The 18,075-nt window shown below is 37.6% G+C and overlaps 1 protein-coding gene across 1 annotated transcript in view; it reads right to left on the bottom strand.

The window, feature by feature from the left end:
- Positions 1-18,075, bottom strand: part of GC (GC vitamin D binding protein) — a 48,015-nt gene that overhangs the window by 12,304 nt on the left and 17,636 nt on the right. The window contains exons 5-10 of the mRNA XM_065914581.1: positions 7,580-7,712; positions 7,190-7,284; positions 4,921-5,050; positions 3,342-3,544; positions 2,501-2,630; positions 514-611 (exon numbers count right to left, since the gene is read on the bottom strand). Coding sequence (XP_065770653.1) covers positions 514-611; positions 2,501-2,630; positions 3,342-3,544; positions 4,921-5,050; positions 7,190-7,284; positions 7,580-7,712 — 789 coding nt within the window. The remainder of the gene's footprint in view (positions 1-513; positions 612-2,500; positions 2,631-3,341; positions 3,545-4,920; positions 5,051-7,189; positions 7,285-7,579; positions 7,713-18,075) is intronic.

Here is an 18,075-nt window from a genome sequence, read left to right as displayed (position 1 = left end):
TCTTTGACTTGAGAAAAATGGCTACTGTACCTTATTGATTAACATATCTATCTCCAGTTTACAGAGAATACATACTGGTAATGGATGACACTGTACTTGATTGAAAGCTTGGGTTGTCTTATCAGACAATACGCCATGAAGTTAGATAATATTTTTCGGGAGTTTTAGTTTCTCAGTTATGTATAGCAACAACTACAGATAACTTTATGGTAAGAGTGTTGATATGAGTTAACTATATATTTTTAAAATCAAGTCCCTGTGAATCTTGGAATTAATGTTTCTGTGACTGTGTTCTAACTGACCTCTCATCTGATATACATGACATCCCCCCAAAAAAGAACTGTTTTTTCTTATAGAGGTATTAGATTGACTATTCTTTACAACTCTTAAATTGCACTTCCTCTTTTTACTGCTCACTTAACACATCTTAAGTCTTCAACCCTGCTTCAACTCACAACACCAGGCTATTATTATTGATAAATTTGAAGGAATCAGCCAGAATAAGACTCTTACTTTTTCTTGTACTCAGTGAAAGTGTTTTCTGAATAATCAGCACATAGTTCTTGTCCTTTTTGAATGAAAGATGATAATTCCTTTGTCAGTTGAGGGGCCTGTAAGAAAATAATGATTACATAACAATTACTTGTCTTGAAACACTCATCAGAGAGAGATGTTAAATCAGAATTCCAGGCAATGTATCAATATGAGTGTCTAACCTATGGATACCTTATCTTTGACAAAGGAGGCAAGTATATACAATGGAGAAGAGGCAACCTCTTTAGCAAGCGGTGCTGGGAAAACTGGTCAACCACTTGTAAAAGAATGAAACTAGAACACTTCCTAACACCATACACAAAAATAAACTCAAAATGGATTAAAGATATAAATGTAAGACCAGAAACTATAAAACTCCTAGAGGAGAACATAGGCAAAACACTCTCCGACATAAATCTCAGCAGGATCCTCTATGACCCACCTCCCAGAATATTGGAAATAAAAGCAAAAATAAACAAATGGGACCTAATGAAACTTAAAAGCTTTTGCACTACAAAGGAAACTATAAGCAAGGTGAAAAGACAGCCTTCATAATGGGAGAAAATAATAGCAAACGAAGAAAGTGACAAAGAATTAACCTCAAAAATATACAAGCAACACCTGCAGCTCAATTCCAGAAAAATAAACGACCCAATCAAAAAATGGGCCAAAGAACTAAACAGACATTTCTCCAAAGAAGACATACAGATGGCTAACAAACATATGAAAAGTTGCCCAACACCACTCATTATCAGAGAAATGCAAATCAAATTCACAATAAGGTACCATCTCATGCCAGTCAGAATGGCTGCTATCCAAAAGTCTACAAGCAATAAATGCTGGAGAGGGTGTGGTGAAAAGGGAACCCTCTTACACTGTTGGTGGGAATGCAAACTAGTATAGCCACTATGGAGAACAGTGTGGAGATTCCTTAAAAAACTGGAAAAAGAACTGCCATACGACCCAGCAATCCCACTGCTGGGCATACACACCGAGGAAACCAGATCTGAAAGAGACACGTGCACCCCAATGTTCATCACAGCACTGTTTATAATAGCCAGGACATGGAAGCAACCTAAATGCCCATCAGCAGACGAATGGATAAGAAAGCTGTGGTACATATACACCATGGAATATTACTCAGCCATTAAAAGGAATGCATTTGAATTAGTTCTAATGGGGTGGATGAAACTGGAGCCTATTATACAGAGTGAAGTAAGTCAGAAAGAAAAACACCAATATAGTATATTAACGCATGTATATGGAATTTAGAAAGATGGTAACGATGACTCTATATGTGAGACGGCAAAAGAGACACAGATATAAAGAACAGTCTTTTGGACTCTGGAAGAAGGCGAGGGTGGGATGATTTGAGAGGGTAGTGTTGAAATGTGTATATTATCATATGTGAAGTGGATCGCCAGTCCAGGTTTGATGCATGAGACTGGGTGCTCAGGGCTGGTGCACTGGGATGACCCTGGGGAATAGGATGGGGAGGCAGGTGGGAGGGGAGTTCTGGATGGGGAACACATGTGTGCCCATGGCTGATTCATGTTGATGTATGGCAAAAACCACTACAATATTGTAAAGTAATTAACTTCCAATTAAAATAAATAAATTAATTAAAAAATATGAGTGTCTATTATTGGATATTGGATAACATTTTCCACATAAGGTCAGATTGTAAATATTTCAAGCTTTGTAAGTGTCATACAGTCTCTGCTATAACTAATCAGCTGCCAACATGGCACAAAAACAGCTGTAAACAGTGAGAAGGGCTGTGTTACAATGAAACCTTATGAACACTGAAGTTGGAGTTTTATGTAATTTTCATGTATAATGAAATACTATTTTTAAACCATTTAAAACTGTAAGACCATTCTTAGATCACAGGCACCAGGCCAGATTTGGTTTGTTAACCCTTAAGCCATACCCAGGTTAATAAAGAAAATATAGAAAATTGTACCTTCGCATTTAAACAGGCAGTAGAAGATTCCGAGTGGCAGCATTCATCAAGGCTTTTCAGGGTTGGCTCAAGTATTTTACTGAGGAACACTTCTGGAATCTGAGTCTTTCTGCTTAATTCAAATATATATCTGGCAGGAGAGAGAAAGGAGATAACACTCTTTAACATGGGTAGATTTGCATATGCATGTCGTGTTCTGAAATTTAATATCTATTATTGTGGCAGAACACCTGGCTTAATTAAAAATAAAAGATTGAACTAAAAAAGACTCTAACACATTTTGAGTTAAAATTCTCATTGAAATACAAGTTACTGATAGTTGCTTTGAAGCTATCGTGATTAGTTAAATTAAAATTATATGTACCAAATATACATTTGTTTATAAATTTATGCATAAACAGATCTATCAATACTTCGGACATATATGGAAGTGCATTTGTGTAAAGATAATATATGAATCCAATATAACGCATCAAGTGGGTACCTTAAGTAGCTTTTCTGTGAAACTAATTTGTGTAAACACTTCCATTGTCTCATCACAATATTTATGCATTTATAAAAATGAATATTTAGACAAATGCAAATTAGAGTTTCAGTCCAAGTTCAGTCTAAATTCTAATCTCTAATGCCAGCAATTTACTTTTTGGCCCTGTTAATTCAAACTGAGAGAGTTTTAGGCCTTAAGTATGCACATACTGGTAGCATATGCAACTCAGTGTATGTCTCAGTTCTTAGATGGAGGAAAACAGATAAAGACTTACTATCTCTTCCAATTTTTATTTCTTTTGTCACTTAATGCTAGTGAATGTCAGTACTGTCAAATTAAATCAGCCCAACTTACTGATCCAGGACCTTGGTGTTTCCTTTATCACACACGTCTTTGCTCATGGGCAACTTGACATCTGGCAACTCAGGGTTTGGGGAAGCTGGCATGAAGTAAGTGCACATGAATATGTCCATGGGTGTTTTTTCTTGACAACAGTCCTTAAATTTCGAATTTTTAGTGGATAAGTTGTCACAGAGTTTTACTGTGTATTCAGGAAGCTGCAAGAGAAATTGTGCGTTTGTGCATTGTTAGTTTCCCACTTAGTCTCATTAAAAATAAGGAAAACTTTAAAAAGTCAGCATGAATGCTCTTATAAGGTACCCTGGTAGGCTATTTGTGGAGTGCAATTTGTCAATATGTTGTTGTTCAATCGCTGTGTCTGACTCCTTTGTGACCCTATGGACTGTAGCCTGCCAGGTTCCTCTGTCCATGGGATTTTTCAGGCAAGAAGACGGGAGTAGGTTCCAATTTTCTCCTCCAGGGGATCTTCCCAACCAGGGATCAAACCCACACCTCCTGCACTGGCAGGCAGATTCTTTACCACTGAGCCAGCAGGGAAGTCCTTGTCAATATGTACTAAAAGTCTTAAAGTATAACAGTATGATTTTCAAGAATTTACTCTCAGAAAGTAATTATGAATGAAGGGGAGATTTAGCTAAAAACTATTAAGGGCAGCACTGCTTACCGTGTTAAACTGAAACAACCTAAATCCAATAAAAGGGAACTGGTTTAAAAATATGCTACATCTAGGCAGCTAAAGGTCTCTGAAGAAGGAAATGGCAACCCACTTCAGTATTCTTGCCTGGAAAATCCCATGGACAGAGGAAGCCTGGTGGGCTACAGTCCATGGGGTCTCAAGAGTCAGACATGATTTAGCAGCAAACCACCACCACCAGTAGCTAAATGTAGTATATGCAGTAGATATATACAGTAAAGTCCCACTTAGCTATTATAAATCAGGTTATAGAGAAACACCTATCACTGAGATGTATCCTTGAAGAAAGACCAGATGTCAAAGTATCTTTTTCTAAAGAGGTCCACAGACATGGAGTGACTTCTGTCTAAAGTAACAGTACAAATTTGTGTATACTTGAATGGATGATATAAATGAAAAATGTGAGAAAGTTGGACGACTGTCAAATTTTAACAAGTATAACAAAACATTAGAAGCTTTTAATAATGAGTTCAGTGTTGTCTAATAGAACAGATGATGAATGAAATAACACGTGATGATGAAATAATCTCTGTGTTGTCCAATACTGAGCACTTGAAATGTGGCTAGTGTTTTCAAAGAACTGAAGTTTAATCTAAATGTAACCATCTATGGCTAGTGGATATACTCTGGGCTCTGTAGGTAGAGTAAGGTTTTTGGAATCAGAATCTTGGCTTTTGTGTGGACTTTGCCACTTACTAGTTGTAGGACTTCAGTTTATTAATCCCTGATAATCTGTCCTCATTTGTAAAATTGAGTTAACAGTGTATATAAATTTATAGGATACATAGGAGGATTCACTGAGATGATGCATGTAAAAAGCAGCTTAGGAGAGTGCCTGCCATTCAGTAAGTGGTCCATGGATCATGAAGATTTTCTTACCTCCTTGGCCATGCAGTCCTCTGAGGTAGACTCACAGCACTTGGAGAGGATTGTTGTAATGTCTTCAGCAAGTGGCAAAACATCTTCCAGATGTGCAGTAGGCACTTTCTGGGCAAATTTGATGAGATGGCTGAACAGTTAAAAATGAATGATTAGTTTACCTATATTTTCAGTTTTCTTGGTTTCATTATGAACACAGTCTGGAGGAGCATATCTGTCATGTCACAGATCCTTTATGCAGAAGTCGCTATTGAAAATTCAGTCATTCCCAATGAATCCCTTCATGTTTTCAGTACTGATAAAGAGCTTCTCTTCTGGCCAGATTTTTGTAACTGAAGCAAGTCTTTAAAATGTTAGATCTAGGGACATCCCTAGTATTCCAGTGGCTAAGACCCTGTGCTCCCAGTGGTTCTGGGTTTAATTCGTGGTCAGGGAGCTTCATGCCACAATGAAAAGGTGTTGCACACCACAACTAAGAGCTGGCACAGCCAAATAAATACATTTAAAAAATTAAAATGTTAGACCTAAAATGGTAAAAAAGAAATCTCTAGCATCTATCTATTCATAAGGCCAATGTTGTGTTAAGTGGCCCCTCCTAGTCTTTAGAATTGTTCATAAATTTATTTAGAAACTACAGATAAAAGAAATAATGAAGACTTGTAACCCTAGACCACAGGTTAATGTTGATGTTTTGGTGTGTTACCCTGAAGTACATTACAAGGTTAACAAGGTATATTATAAGGGATTTTACTCTGCTATACCATTTATCTATTTACCTTTTTCACTTTCTGTATCAGGAATAGGTTCCATATCTTTCTTTTAAAATTATGGCAAAAACCATAGAAAATTAAATTGGCTATCTTAGCCATTTTTAACTTTATAATTCAGTAATATTAAGTATATTTGCTTTTATGTAACAGTACTATAGTATCTTTATTACTGTTGCTTTGTAATATCTTTGAAGTCCTTTGATATTTCATAAGAATTTTAGGGTGCATTTTTATTTCAGCAAAAAAAAAAAAAAAAAGTCAGTGGGTATTGACAGAGATTGCATTGAATCTATAGATTGCTTTGGATAGTGTGGCTATTTTTACAGTTAATTCTTCTAATCCATAAGAATGGAATTTTTTCTATCGTAGCTTTGATTTCTTTTAGTGATGGTTTGTTTTCATTAAATATTCTTTTAAAACATAATTCTAACTGTATGGCATTCTCTCATATGGACATATTATAATTGATTTAAACATGCTCTATTCTAGGCATATTAGGAAATGTTTTTCCTATTTAAAAAAAAGTGGCAGCAATATTTTTAGCTAAACTTTTGTTCACACTCAGCTCTTTGGAGTAAATTTCTACACTCTAATGCAAGTATAAGTTTATGATATATAAATTATATCTTATATATTACTTATGCTATATATTTAAAATATATAAAGACATTTATATATGTATATCTTTATAGGAGGTTTTATACTATGAATTACTGTGCTCTACATGCCTAATACTCTTAATGCAAAAGAAAAACTAAAGGGAATTTCAAGAGAAAATACAGTTTAGTTTTTCAGCAGTTCTAATGGAAGATTATTTTTAAAGGACTCACGAAAGTAGCTTCTATGCCCTTTGGGGGAACCTTAAGATCTGGTGCCAGCATGAATTCTTTCATTATCATTAGGAAAGAATTTGTGAATCAGAGTAAGAAGAATTAAAGAGATTGTAAATACTAAAGATACAAAGTTGGTAAATATAGATGTCTGATGAGCTCTGAGAGCATCGTAAACATAGAAACTGTCAAAATTAAAGTGTGACATTAACACAGCCATACAAAAATCAAAGTGAAGATTAGAACAGAGTAAGTAAGTAAAATAAATTCATGGAGCTTAAGAGATATATAAAAAGAATTCAGGAAGTTTTCTTCCCAAGGAAAAAATGGGCAAAGCAAGTAATGGGTGGTAAATAAGAAAATGATTGTTTTTGCTTATGTGTTTGCAATATACAGCATTATGAATATTGAGGAAGTAATTTCTAGTGGTAGCAGTCTTATGATGAGTATATGGAAAATGTTGATTAAAAGCAAATTAGGTTTTATAATAGTCTTGTTCCTTTAGTTCATGTTCTGTGTAGAGAAAAAGTATCTGAGCACTATTTTTGAGGGGTGTAGGAACACAACACTATGGGTTGTATTTTCTATTGCAAACATTTTCTTAGAGAATCCTAACATGGATTGATAGTACAGAAATAGCTACACATGCTGATTGTGCTCAATTTTTACCTGACCCTTGACTTCTCCTTCCCATAAGCAGCATATTGTGAGCAGATTCTGTTTGACATAACGGTGAGAAGTGATAAATGTTTAAGCTGAAGTCTCTAGAAAATAAATGAGAAAAATCTCATTAGATGGTCAGGATACATTGAAAGCAGCGTGCAGAAATAGCAGAAAAAAGAGACATTCTGACTCCTTTTGATGACTGGAAAACTGAATTCTGACCAAAGGAACATCTCCCCCAGAGATGTGTGTTTTTCCAGTTAACAAAATAAAAAAGAGGCATTTAAAAAATGTTTTCAGATTCCAGAATCTGAATCTTTCTAACATTATTTAAAAGGAATGGCATTAATAGAAGAAGAAAAAAGAACATTAGCTATGTGATAAAATGACACCTACCTCTTTCAAAAAGCATACTGTTGGGTTTGGTGAAGTACAGCAGGACCCTACCATAGAGAGATAACTCTTGGTGTAACTGACTAAAAGTGTCAGAGGAGCTTGTCCATAATTAATGGAATATTCATACATAAATCTGTGGGGGAAAAATAGTAGGATTAATGAAAACATTTGTGGGAAACAACTCACTTTTTCAGAAGTATTTTGATGGAAAAAAAAGGATGCATTGTTACTTTATAGTTTTAATACCTAAAAAGCACCCGAGATATAGAGAAGGGGTTATGATACTAGTCACTTTTTTTTTTTCAATTGTACAATTTTATTAAGTGGCATTTTACAGACTGGTTGAAACTCAAGTCTGCAAGTCAAGAAAAATTAAGTAAATGAAAAGAAAAAAAAAAAGTGGCAAAAAATTTGCTCCAGGTGCAACAAACCAACTTTTTTCTTCAAGAAAGAAAATGTGATCACAGTACACTACTTGAATTTTAAAAAGGAAACAAAGTACATAAACTAAAAGCTACTGTACATGAAATGAGACAAAGTCTAATTTTTTACCTTCTATCACATGTGTTTCTATAAAATAAGGGATGTGGTTAAGTTCCTTCCAGATAGACAGTTGAGAACCCCAACAGATTAACTATCCAGAGGGGCCAAGTCTCAAGTGTTTCTCCCTGGCTGCCCAATCTGATCCATTCGGAAGGATTTTAAGTCCATGAGAAACTGGCTGCATGATCAGGTTATAAATAAATGGAAAGTAGGCAATTTACTTATCACCATCTTAAGACATTTGGGATTGTCTTGAATAAGTGGCTCAGCTTGTACTGTTTTAACTTAAATTCTTTGACATAAGAGGAAACCTGACTTTAGCAAGGATGTCAACCATAAAAGGTTGGCGGTTAGGTTCATCATATTTCAACCACCTGACTGCAGCATATAAACCTGATCCTCTGCTCTGACAGAGGGTCCTGGTTGAGGAGATGTGTAACTTGCTTGACATCAAGTTGTAGAAATTCATCAGTTTTAGAAACATCAGTAAAATGCTGATGAATAAAGTCATCTGCAGTTGCTTTCAATTCAGGACAGTCTAGACACTCTGCTAATACGCTATACCAAGACAGTTTGAAGCATCAATTTGTTCTTTCAAAAAATCAGCACACGTTTTCTTTGCAGGTTCAATCTGGTACTGGTTTGCTGCATCTAACAAGGAATGAAGATTATTGCTCTTTTCACAGAATTTCTAGCAGTAGAAGCTAATTCCACAAGTTGTTCAACAATGTCAGGTTCGGCATCTTTGAGTTCCACTTCAAAGGACTTTGATTCAAGCTTGTTAGTTGTGAACTTTAGGTTAAAAAAAATGTCTGGCTGCAGCAAAGACAACACGATGAGCAGGTATCTTTCTTTCCGGGACCATAAGGATCGCATTACACTGTGTTTTCGGTTTCTGCATGTTATTCATGACACCCATGAAACCTGCCAACAATTTGGCTTCCTCTCCAGCAGCAAGTTTCTTCTTGGTCTTCTTCCTGCTGCTCTTCTCCACCCCAGAGGCTGCCACTCTCCCTCTGTCAGCACGGTTCACGCCCGGGACTCGCGGGGCTCAGCGAGAGTTTGCACACTCGAGGCACGCTGGGGCTTGTGTTCACCAAACACCGAGGCTGGGACTTGGCTACAGCACTCTGCTTTGGAACGCGCGGGCGGCGCCACTGCGGTAAGACAGGCCCGACAATCCGCTCAGAAGCTCTCAGGAAGGCAATGTAGTCTCTGGGCTGCGTCTCCAGCAGAACTGGAGCTGGAAGGGGGAGCCTGTGGCACTATATACTAGTCACTTGTCATCAATATTTTAATTAAAAAAATCTTTCCTAAATTTCCATGTAGATTGCTTGAGAGAGGTCATTTGTCCCGTTATTCATTTAGCTTCTACCATATGCATGGCCTGGGCTGGCTGCTTATTAACATTAATGAAACAAACTAAAATGAATGTAATGCAGGGGGAGGGGCCAAGATGGCGGAGGAGTAGGACAGGAGACCACTTTCTTCCCTACAAATTCATCCAAAGAACAATTGAACGCAGAGCATACTCCTCAAAACAACTTCTGATCGCTAGCTGAGGTCATCAGGCGCCCAGAAAAGCAGCCCATTGTCTTCGAAAGGAGGTAGGACAAAATATAAAAGATAAAAAGAGAGACAAAAGAGCTAGGGATGGAGACCCATCCCAGGAAGGGAGTCTTAATAGAGGAAGTTTCCAAACACCAGGAAACCCTCTCACTGGCGGGTCTGGGGGAAGTTTTCGAATCTCGGAGGGCAACCTGACTGGGAGGAAAAATAAATAAAACCCACAGATTACGTGCCTAAAAGCAACTCTCAGCAGAAAAGTACCCCAGACACCCGCATCTGCCACCAGCAAGTGGCGGCGGAACGGAGAGGAGCCGGCGGCATTGCTTAGGGTAAGGACAGGGCCAAAGGCCCTGAGAGCAATTGGAGGGAGCTTTCGTGAGATAGCAACTTAAACTGTGGGATAGCAAGAGAGAGAGAGAAAATTAACCGGCCTGAACACACTGCCGGCCATTCACAGAACAAAGGGACTGAGAAACTCCAGAGAAGAGCTAGCCTGCAGCGGACCAACCCATCCCCGCTGGAGGTAGGAGGCAGGGGGGAGGGGAAAGGGGCAAATTAAGCCCCAGAGATGGCACCCCCTCCCACACTGCAAACAGGCCTCCAGTTTCTAACCAAAGACCTCCTGAGATTCTGGATGGTCGACAGGAGGGTCATGGCTAAACTCAAGGCGAACGCACCCGAATAGCGCCGGCGGAAACTGAGGCTGGGACCACGGAGGGGAGAAGGCGCACCGCACCCTGGGAGAGTGCGCGCGTCAAGCTCCCGGCTGCCTGAGCTGCTCGGGCGGGGAAGGCACAAAACGCAGGCGCAACCGAGTCCACGCTTTTGTGGAATACCCGAAAACTGGAACAGCACGCAATGCAGGGCCCGCTCCACATAGAGTAGCCGGGAGCCTGAGCAGCATAGACGGGGAGAGCACACACCCGGCAGTGGGGCAACCCTAGTGTGGCTGAAACACTGCGAGTGCTCCCCACACACAAGATATCTGCCTGCAGCGCCCCGCCCTCCCCGCAGCAGGACGGAACTAGCGAACCTGAACAAGAGACCACTTCCGCCCGCCTGTGTCAGGGCGGAAATTAGACAGTGAAGAGACTGGCAAACAGAAGCCAAATAAACACAGGGAACCGCTTCAGAAGGGACCGGTGCAACAGATTAAAATCCCTGTAGGTAACACCGACTACACCGGAAGGGGCCTGTAGATATCGAGAAGTGTAAGCTGGAACGAGGAGCTATCTGAAACTGAACCGAACCCACAATGACGGCAACAGCTCCAGAGAAATTCCTAGATATATTTTTACCTTTTTTTTTAATTAAAAATTTTTTTTCTTTTCTTTCCTTTTTTATTTTTTCTCTTTTATTTTCTTTTAAAACTCCCTATTACTCCCCCATTACTCCTTAACTTTTATTTTCATATATTTTTATGATTTTTTTAATTAGGGAAAAATTTTTTTTCTTGTTTTTTTTCTTTTTTTTCTCATTTTCTTTTAAAGTCCTCTATTACTCCTTAATTTTCATTTTCATTTCACTATAACCTTGCAAAAAAAAAAAGAGAAAAGCCCTATTTTTAAACTGAACTTCATATATATTACTAAAACTTTTTGTGTTTTTGTTTTTAATATTTTTATGAATCTAACCTCTGCTCTAGATTTTTAATCTTTGTTTTTCAGTATGTGATGTAAATTTTGGACATTTAAGAATCCAATATTCAGTTCCCATTTTTATTCAGGAGTGTGTTGATTACTCTCTCCCACTTTTGACTCTCCGTTTTCTACCTCAGAACACCTCTATCTCCTCCTTTCCCCTTCTCTTCCCAATCCAGTTCTGTGAATCTTTGTGGGTGTCTGGGCTATGGAGAACACTTTGGGAACAGAGAACTGCATAGATCTCTCTCTTCTCGAGTCCCCCTTTTTCTTCTCTTGCTCATCTATATCTCCCTCCTCCCTCTCCTCTTTTTCATGTAACTCTGTGAACCTCTCTGGGTGTCCCTCACAGTGGAGAATCTTTTCACCATTAACTAGAAGTTTTATTATCAGTGCTGTATAGTTGGAGAAGTCTTGAGCCTACTGGAAAAATAAAACTGAAATCCAGGGGCAGGAGACTTAAGCCCAAAACCCGAGAACACCAGAAAACTCCTGACTACATGGAACATTAAGTAATAAGAGACTGTCCAAAAGCCTCCATACCTACACTGAAACCAATCATCACCCAAGAGCCAATAAGTTCCAGAGCAAGACATACCACGCAAATTCTTTAGCAACGCAGGAACATAGACCTGAGTGTCAACATACAGGCTGCCCAAAGTCACACCTAACACATAGACCCATCTCAAAACTCATTACTGGACACTCCATTGCACTCCAGAGAGAAGAAATCCAGTTCCACGCACCAGAACACTGACGCAAGCTTCCCTAACCAGGAAACCTTGACAAGCCAATCGTCCAACCCCACCCACTGGGTGAAACCTCCACAATAAAAAGGAACCACAGACCACCAGAATACAGAAAGGCCACTCCAGACACAGCAATCTAAACAAGATGAAAAGGCAGAGAAATACCCAACAGGTAAAGGAACATGAAAAATGCCCACCAAGTCAAAGAAAAGAGGAGGAGATAGGGAATCTACCTGAAAAAGAATTTAGAATAATGATAATAAAAATGATCCAAAATCTTGAAAACAAAATGGAGTTACAGATAAATAGCCTGGAGACAAAGATTGAGAAGATGCAAGAAATGTTTAATAAGGACCTAGAAGAAATAAAAAAGTCAATTAAAAATGAATAAAGCAATAAATGAGATCAAAAACACTCTGGAGGGAACCAAGAGTAGAATAACAGAGACAGAAGATAGGATAAGTGAGGTAGAAGATAAAATGGTGGAAATAAATGAAGCAGAGAGGAAAAAAGAAAAAAGAATCAAAAGAAATGAGGACAACCTCAGGGACCTCTGGGACAATGTGAAATGCCCCAACATTCGAATCATAGGAGTTACAGAAGAAGAAGACAAAAAGAAAGGACATGAGAAGATACTCGAGGAGATAATGGCTGAAAACTTCCCTAAAATGGGGAAGGAAATAGCCACCCAAGTCCAAGAAACCCAAAGAGTCCCAAACAGGATAAACCCAAGGTGAAACACCCCAAGACACATATTAATCAAATTAACAAAGATCAAACACAAAGAACAAATATTAAAATTAGCAAGGGAGAAACAACAAATAACACACAAAGGGATTCCCTTAAGGATAACAGCTGATCTATCAATAGAAACCCTCCAGGCCAGAAGGGAATGGCAGGACATACTTAAAGTAATGAAAGAGAATAGCCTACAACCTAGATTACTGTACCCAGCAAGGATCTCATTCAGATATGAAGGAGAATTCAAAAGCTTTACAGACAAGCAAAAGCTGAGAGAATTCAGCACCACCAAACCAGCTCTTCAACAAATGCTAAAGGATCTTCTCTAGACAGGAAATGCAGAAAGGTTGTATAAGCGTGAACCCAAAACAACAAAGTAAATGGCAACAGGACTATACCTATCAATAATTACCTTAAATGTAAATGGGTTGAATGCCCCAACCAAAAGACAAAGATTGGCTGAATGGATACAAAAACAAGACCCCTATATATGCTGTCTACAAGAGACCCACCTCAAAACAAGAGACACATACAGACTAAAAGTGAAGGGCTGGAAAAAATATTTCACGCAAACGGAGACCAAAAGAAAGCAGGAGTCGCAATACTCATATCAGATAAAATAGACTTTCAAATAAAGGCTGTGAAAAGAGACAAAGAAGGCCACTACATAATAATCAAAGGATCAATCCAAGAAGAAGATATAACAATTATATATGCACCCAACATAGGAGCACCGCAATATGTAAGGCAAACGCTAACGAGTATGAAAGAGGAAATTAATAGTAACACAATAATAGTGGGAGACTTTAATACCCCACTCACAACTACGGATAGATCAACTAAACAGGAAATTAACAAGGAAACACAAACTTTAAATGACACAATGGACCAGCTATACCTAATTTATATCTATAGGACATTTCACCCCAAAACAATTAACTTCACCTTTTTCTCAAGTGCACACGGAACCTTCTCCAGAATAGATCACATCCTGGGCCATAAATCTAGTCTTGGTAAATTCAAAAAAATTGAAATCATTTCCAGTCATCTTTTCTGACCACAGTGCAGTAAAATTAGATCTCAATTACAGGAAAAAAATTATTAAAATTTCAAACATATGGAGGCTAAATAACATGCTTCTGAATAACCAAGAAATCATAGAAGAAATAAAAAAAGAAATCAAAATATGCATAGAAATGAATGAAAATGAAAACACAACAGCCCAAAACATATGGGACACTGTAAAAGCAGTGCTAAGGGGAAGGTTCATAGCATTACAGGCTTATCTCAAGAAACAAGAAAAAAGCCAAATAAATAACCTAACTCGACACCTAAAGCAATTAGAGAAGGAAGAAATGAAGAACCCCAGGGTTAGTGGAAGTAAAGAAATCTTAAAAATTAGGGCAGAAATAAATGCAAAAGAAACTAAAGAGACCATAGCAAAAATCAACAAAGCTAAAAGCTGGTTTTTCGAAAAAATAAAATTGACAAACCATTAGCAAGACTCATTAAGAAACAAAGAGAGAAGAACCAAATTAAAAAAATTAGAAATGAAAATGGAGAGATCACAACAGACAACACTGAAATCCAAAGGATCATAAGAGACTACAACCAGCAGCTCTATGCCAATAAAATGGACAACTTGGAAGAAGTGGACAAGTTCTTAGGAAAGTATAACTTTCCAAAACTGAACCAGGAAGAAATAGAAGATCTTAACAGACCCATCACAAGCAAGGAAATCGAAACTGTAATCAGAAATCTTCCAGCAAACAAAAGCCCAGGACCAGATGGCTTCACAGTTGAATTCTACCAAAAATTTAGAGAAGAGCTAACACCAATCTTACTCAAACTCTTCCAGAAAATTGCAGAAGGTAAACTTCCAAACTCATTCTATGAGGCCACCATCACCCTAATTCCAAAACCAGACAAAAATGCCACAAAAAAAAGAAAACTATAGGCCAATATCACTGATGAACATAGATGCAAAAATCCTTAACAAAATTCTAGCAAACAAAATCCAACAACATATTAAAAAAATCATACACCATGACCAAGTGGGCTTTATCCCAGGAATGAAAGGATTTTTTAATATCTGCAAATCAATCAATGTAATATACCACATTAACAAATTGAAAGATAAAAACCATATGATTATCTCAATAGATGCAGAAAAAGTCTTTGACAAAATTCAACATCCATTCATGATTAAAACTCTCCAGAAAGCAGGAATTGAAGGAACATACCTCAACATAATAAAAGCTATATATGACAAACCAACAGCAAGCATTACCCTCAATGGTGAAAAATTGAAAGCATTTCCCCTAAAATCAGGAACAAGACAATGGTGCCCACTCTCACCACTACTATTCAACATAGTTTTGAAAGTTTTGGCCACAGCAAGAAGTAAAAGGAATCCAGATAGGAAAAGAAGAAGTGAAACTCTCGCTGTTTGCAGATGACGTGATCTTCTACATAGAAAACCCTAAAGACTCTACCAGAAAATTGCTAGAGCTAATCAACGAATATAGTAAATTTGCAGGATATAAAATTAACACACAGAAATCCCTTGCATTCCTATACACTAACAATGAGAAAACAGAATGAGAAATTAAGGAAACAATACCACTCACCATTGCAACAGAAAGAATAAAATACTTAGGAGTATATCTACCTAAAGAAACAAAAGACCTATACATAGAAAACTATAAAACACTGATGAAAGAAATCAAAGAGGATACAAACAGATGGAGAAATATACCGTGCTCATGGATTGGAAGAATCAATATTGTCAAAATGGCTATACTACCCAAAGCAATCTATAGATTTAATGCAATCCCTATCAAGCTACCAACGGTATTTGTCACAGAACTAGAACAAATAATTTCTCAATTTGTATGGAAATACAAAAAAACCTCAAATAGCCAAAGTAATCTTGAGAAAGAAGAATGGAACTGGAGGAATCAACCTGCCTGATTTCAGACTTTACTACAAAGCCACAGTCATCAAGACAGTATGGTACTGGCCCAAAGACAGAAATATAGATCAATGGAACAGAATAGAAAGCCCAGAGATAAATCCATGAACCTATGGACACCTTATCTTCGACAGAAGAGGCAAGGATATACAATGGAAAAAAGACAACCTCTTTAACAAGTGGTGCTGGGAAAACTGGTCAACCACTTGTAAAAGAATGAAACTAGAACACTTCCTAACACCATACACAAAAATAAACTCAAAATGGATTAAAGATCTAAATGTAAGACCAGAAACTATGAAACTCCTAGAGGAGAACATAGACAAAACCCTCTCTGACATAAATCACAGCAGGGTCCTCTCTGACCCACCTTCCAGAATATTGGAAATAAAAGCAAAAATAAACAAATGGAACCTAATGAAACTTAAAAGCTTCTGCACTACAAAGGAAACTATAAGCAAGGTGAAAAGACAGCCCTCAGATTGGGGGAAAATAGTAGCAAATGAAGCAACAGACAAAGGATTAATCTCAAAAATATACAAGAAAAACCTGCAGCTCAATTTCAGAAAAATAAATGACCCAATCAAAAAATGGGCCAAAGAACTAAACAGACATTTCTCCAAAGAAGACATACAGATGGCTAACAAATGAAAAGATGCTCAACATCACTCATTATCAGAGAAATGCAAATCAAAACCACAATGAGGTACCATTACACACCAGTCAGGATGGCTGTTATCCAAAAGTCTACAAGCAATAAATGCTGGAGAGGGTGTGGAGAAAAGAGAACCCTCTTTCACTGTTGGTGGGAATGCAAACTAGTACAGCCGCTATGGAGAACAGTGTGGAGATTCCTTAAAAAACTGGAAATAGAACTGCCATATGACCCAGCAATCCCGCTGCTGGACATACACACTGAGGAAACCAGATCTGAAAGAGACACGTGCACCCCAATGTTCATTGCAGCACTGCTTATAATAGCCAGGACATTGAAGCAACCTAGATGCCCATCAGCAGATGAATGGATAAGGAAGCTGTGGTACATATACGCCATGAAATATTACTCATCCATTAAAAAGAATTCATTTGAATCAGTTCTAATGAGATGGATGAAACTGGAGCCCATTATACAGAGTGAAGTAAGTCAGAAAGAGAAAGACCAATACAGCATACTAACACATATATATGGAATTTAGAAAGATGGTAACGATAACCCTATATGCAAAACAGAAAAAGAGACACAGATGTACAGAACAGACTTTTGTACTCTGTGGGAGAAGGCGAGGGTGGGATGTTTCGAGAGAACAGCATTGAAACATGTATATTATCTAGGGTGAAAGAGATCACCAGCCCAAGTTGGATGCATGAGACAATTGCTCGGGGCTGGTGCACTGGGAAGACCCAGAGGGATCAGGTGAAGAGGGAGGTGGGAGGGGGGATCGGGATGGGGAATACATGTAAATCCATGGCTAATTCATGTCAATGTATGACAAAAACCACTACAATATTGTAAAGTACTTAGCCTCCAACTAATAAAAATAAATGAAAAAAAAATAAAAAAATAAAATGAATGTAATGCAATTACCTTTCATTATCTCTTTAGTTTAGACAATTGTTATATATTGGCTTGTTTATTTGTTGAAATTCATTTTTAGGAGTATAAACCCCTAAGGGTCTAAAGAGACTGAAATCCTGGGCAAAATCCTCTCTGAAAATTTACAGGCATGGGCAAACCAACCAATTTTTATAAAATGATCACCTTGACTTATTTCTAAAGCCTGTTTTAATGACATTTCTTTTGACTTCTTTGTGTGTGTGTATATATATATTCTCTGTGTATATATACATATATTCTATTATCACAAATAAATATTTTCAATTTTTCATTTTTATGGTCTTCTAAATCTAAAGAATCAATATATAATCTCAAGAATATTAAACAATGAGAAGATAAATGTAATATGTTTGCTTATGGGGTGCAATATGTATCTTGTTCACAGCTGTTTCTGGGGATGTACTGTAGGAATGAGAAAAAGCTATTTATTTCTTATGCTCTACCTGGAGTTAAATACTTGTGCACAGCAATAAAATACTATCGGATGGCGCGTGCAGAGATCTCTAACATAAGTGTAATCACAATAGCTGCTGTTAAATATTTGAAAATGTCACAAGGATGGAGGCGTTCCAGGTGATTCTGCTTCAGATACTAGAACTAGGATGACAGAAGGTGGGGGTTTGGGAAAGTTGCTTTCATCTTCATCTGAGAATAGGCACTTATAA

The sequence above is a fragment of the Muntiacus reevesi genome, chromosome 22, assembly GCF_963930625.1.
Source record: "Muntiacus reevesi chromosome 22, mMunRee1.1, whole genome shotgun sequence".
Classification (NCBI taxonomy): Eukaryota; Metazoa; Chordata; class Mammalia; order Artiodactyla; family Cervidae; genus Muntiacus; species Muntiacus reevesi.
This window is presented reverse-complemented; position numbering and strand designations above follow the sequence as displayed.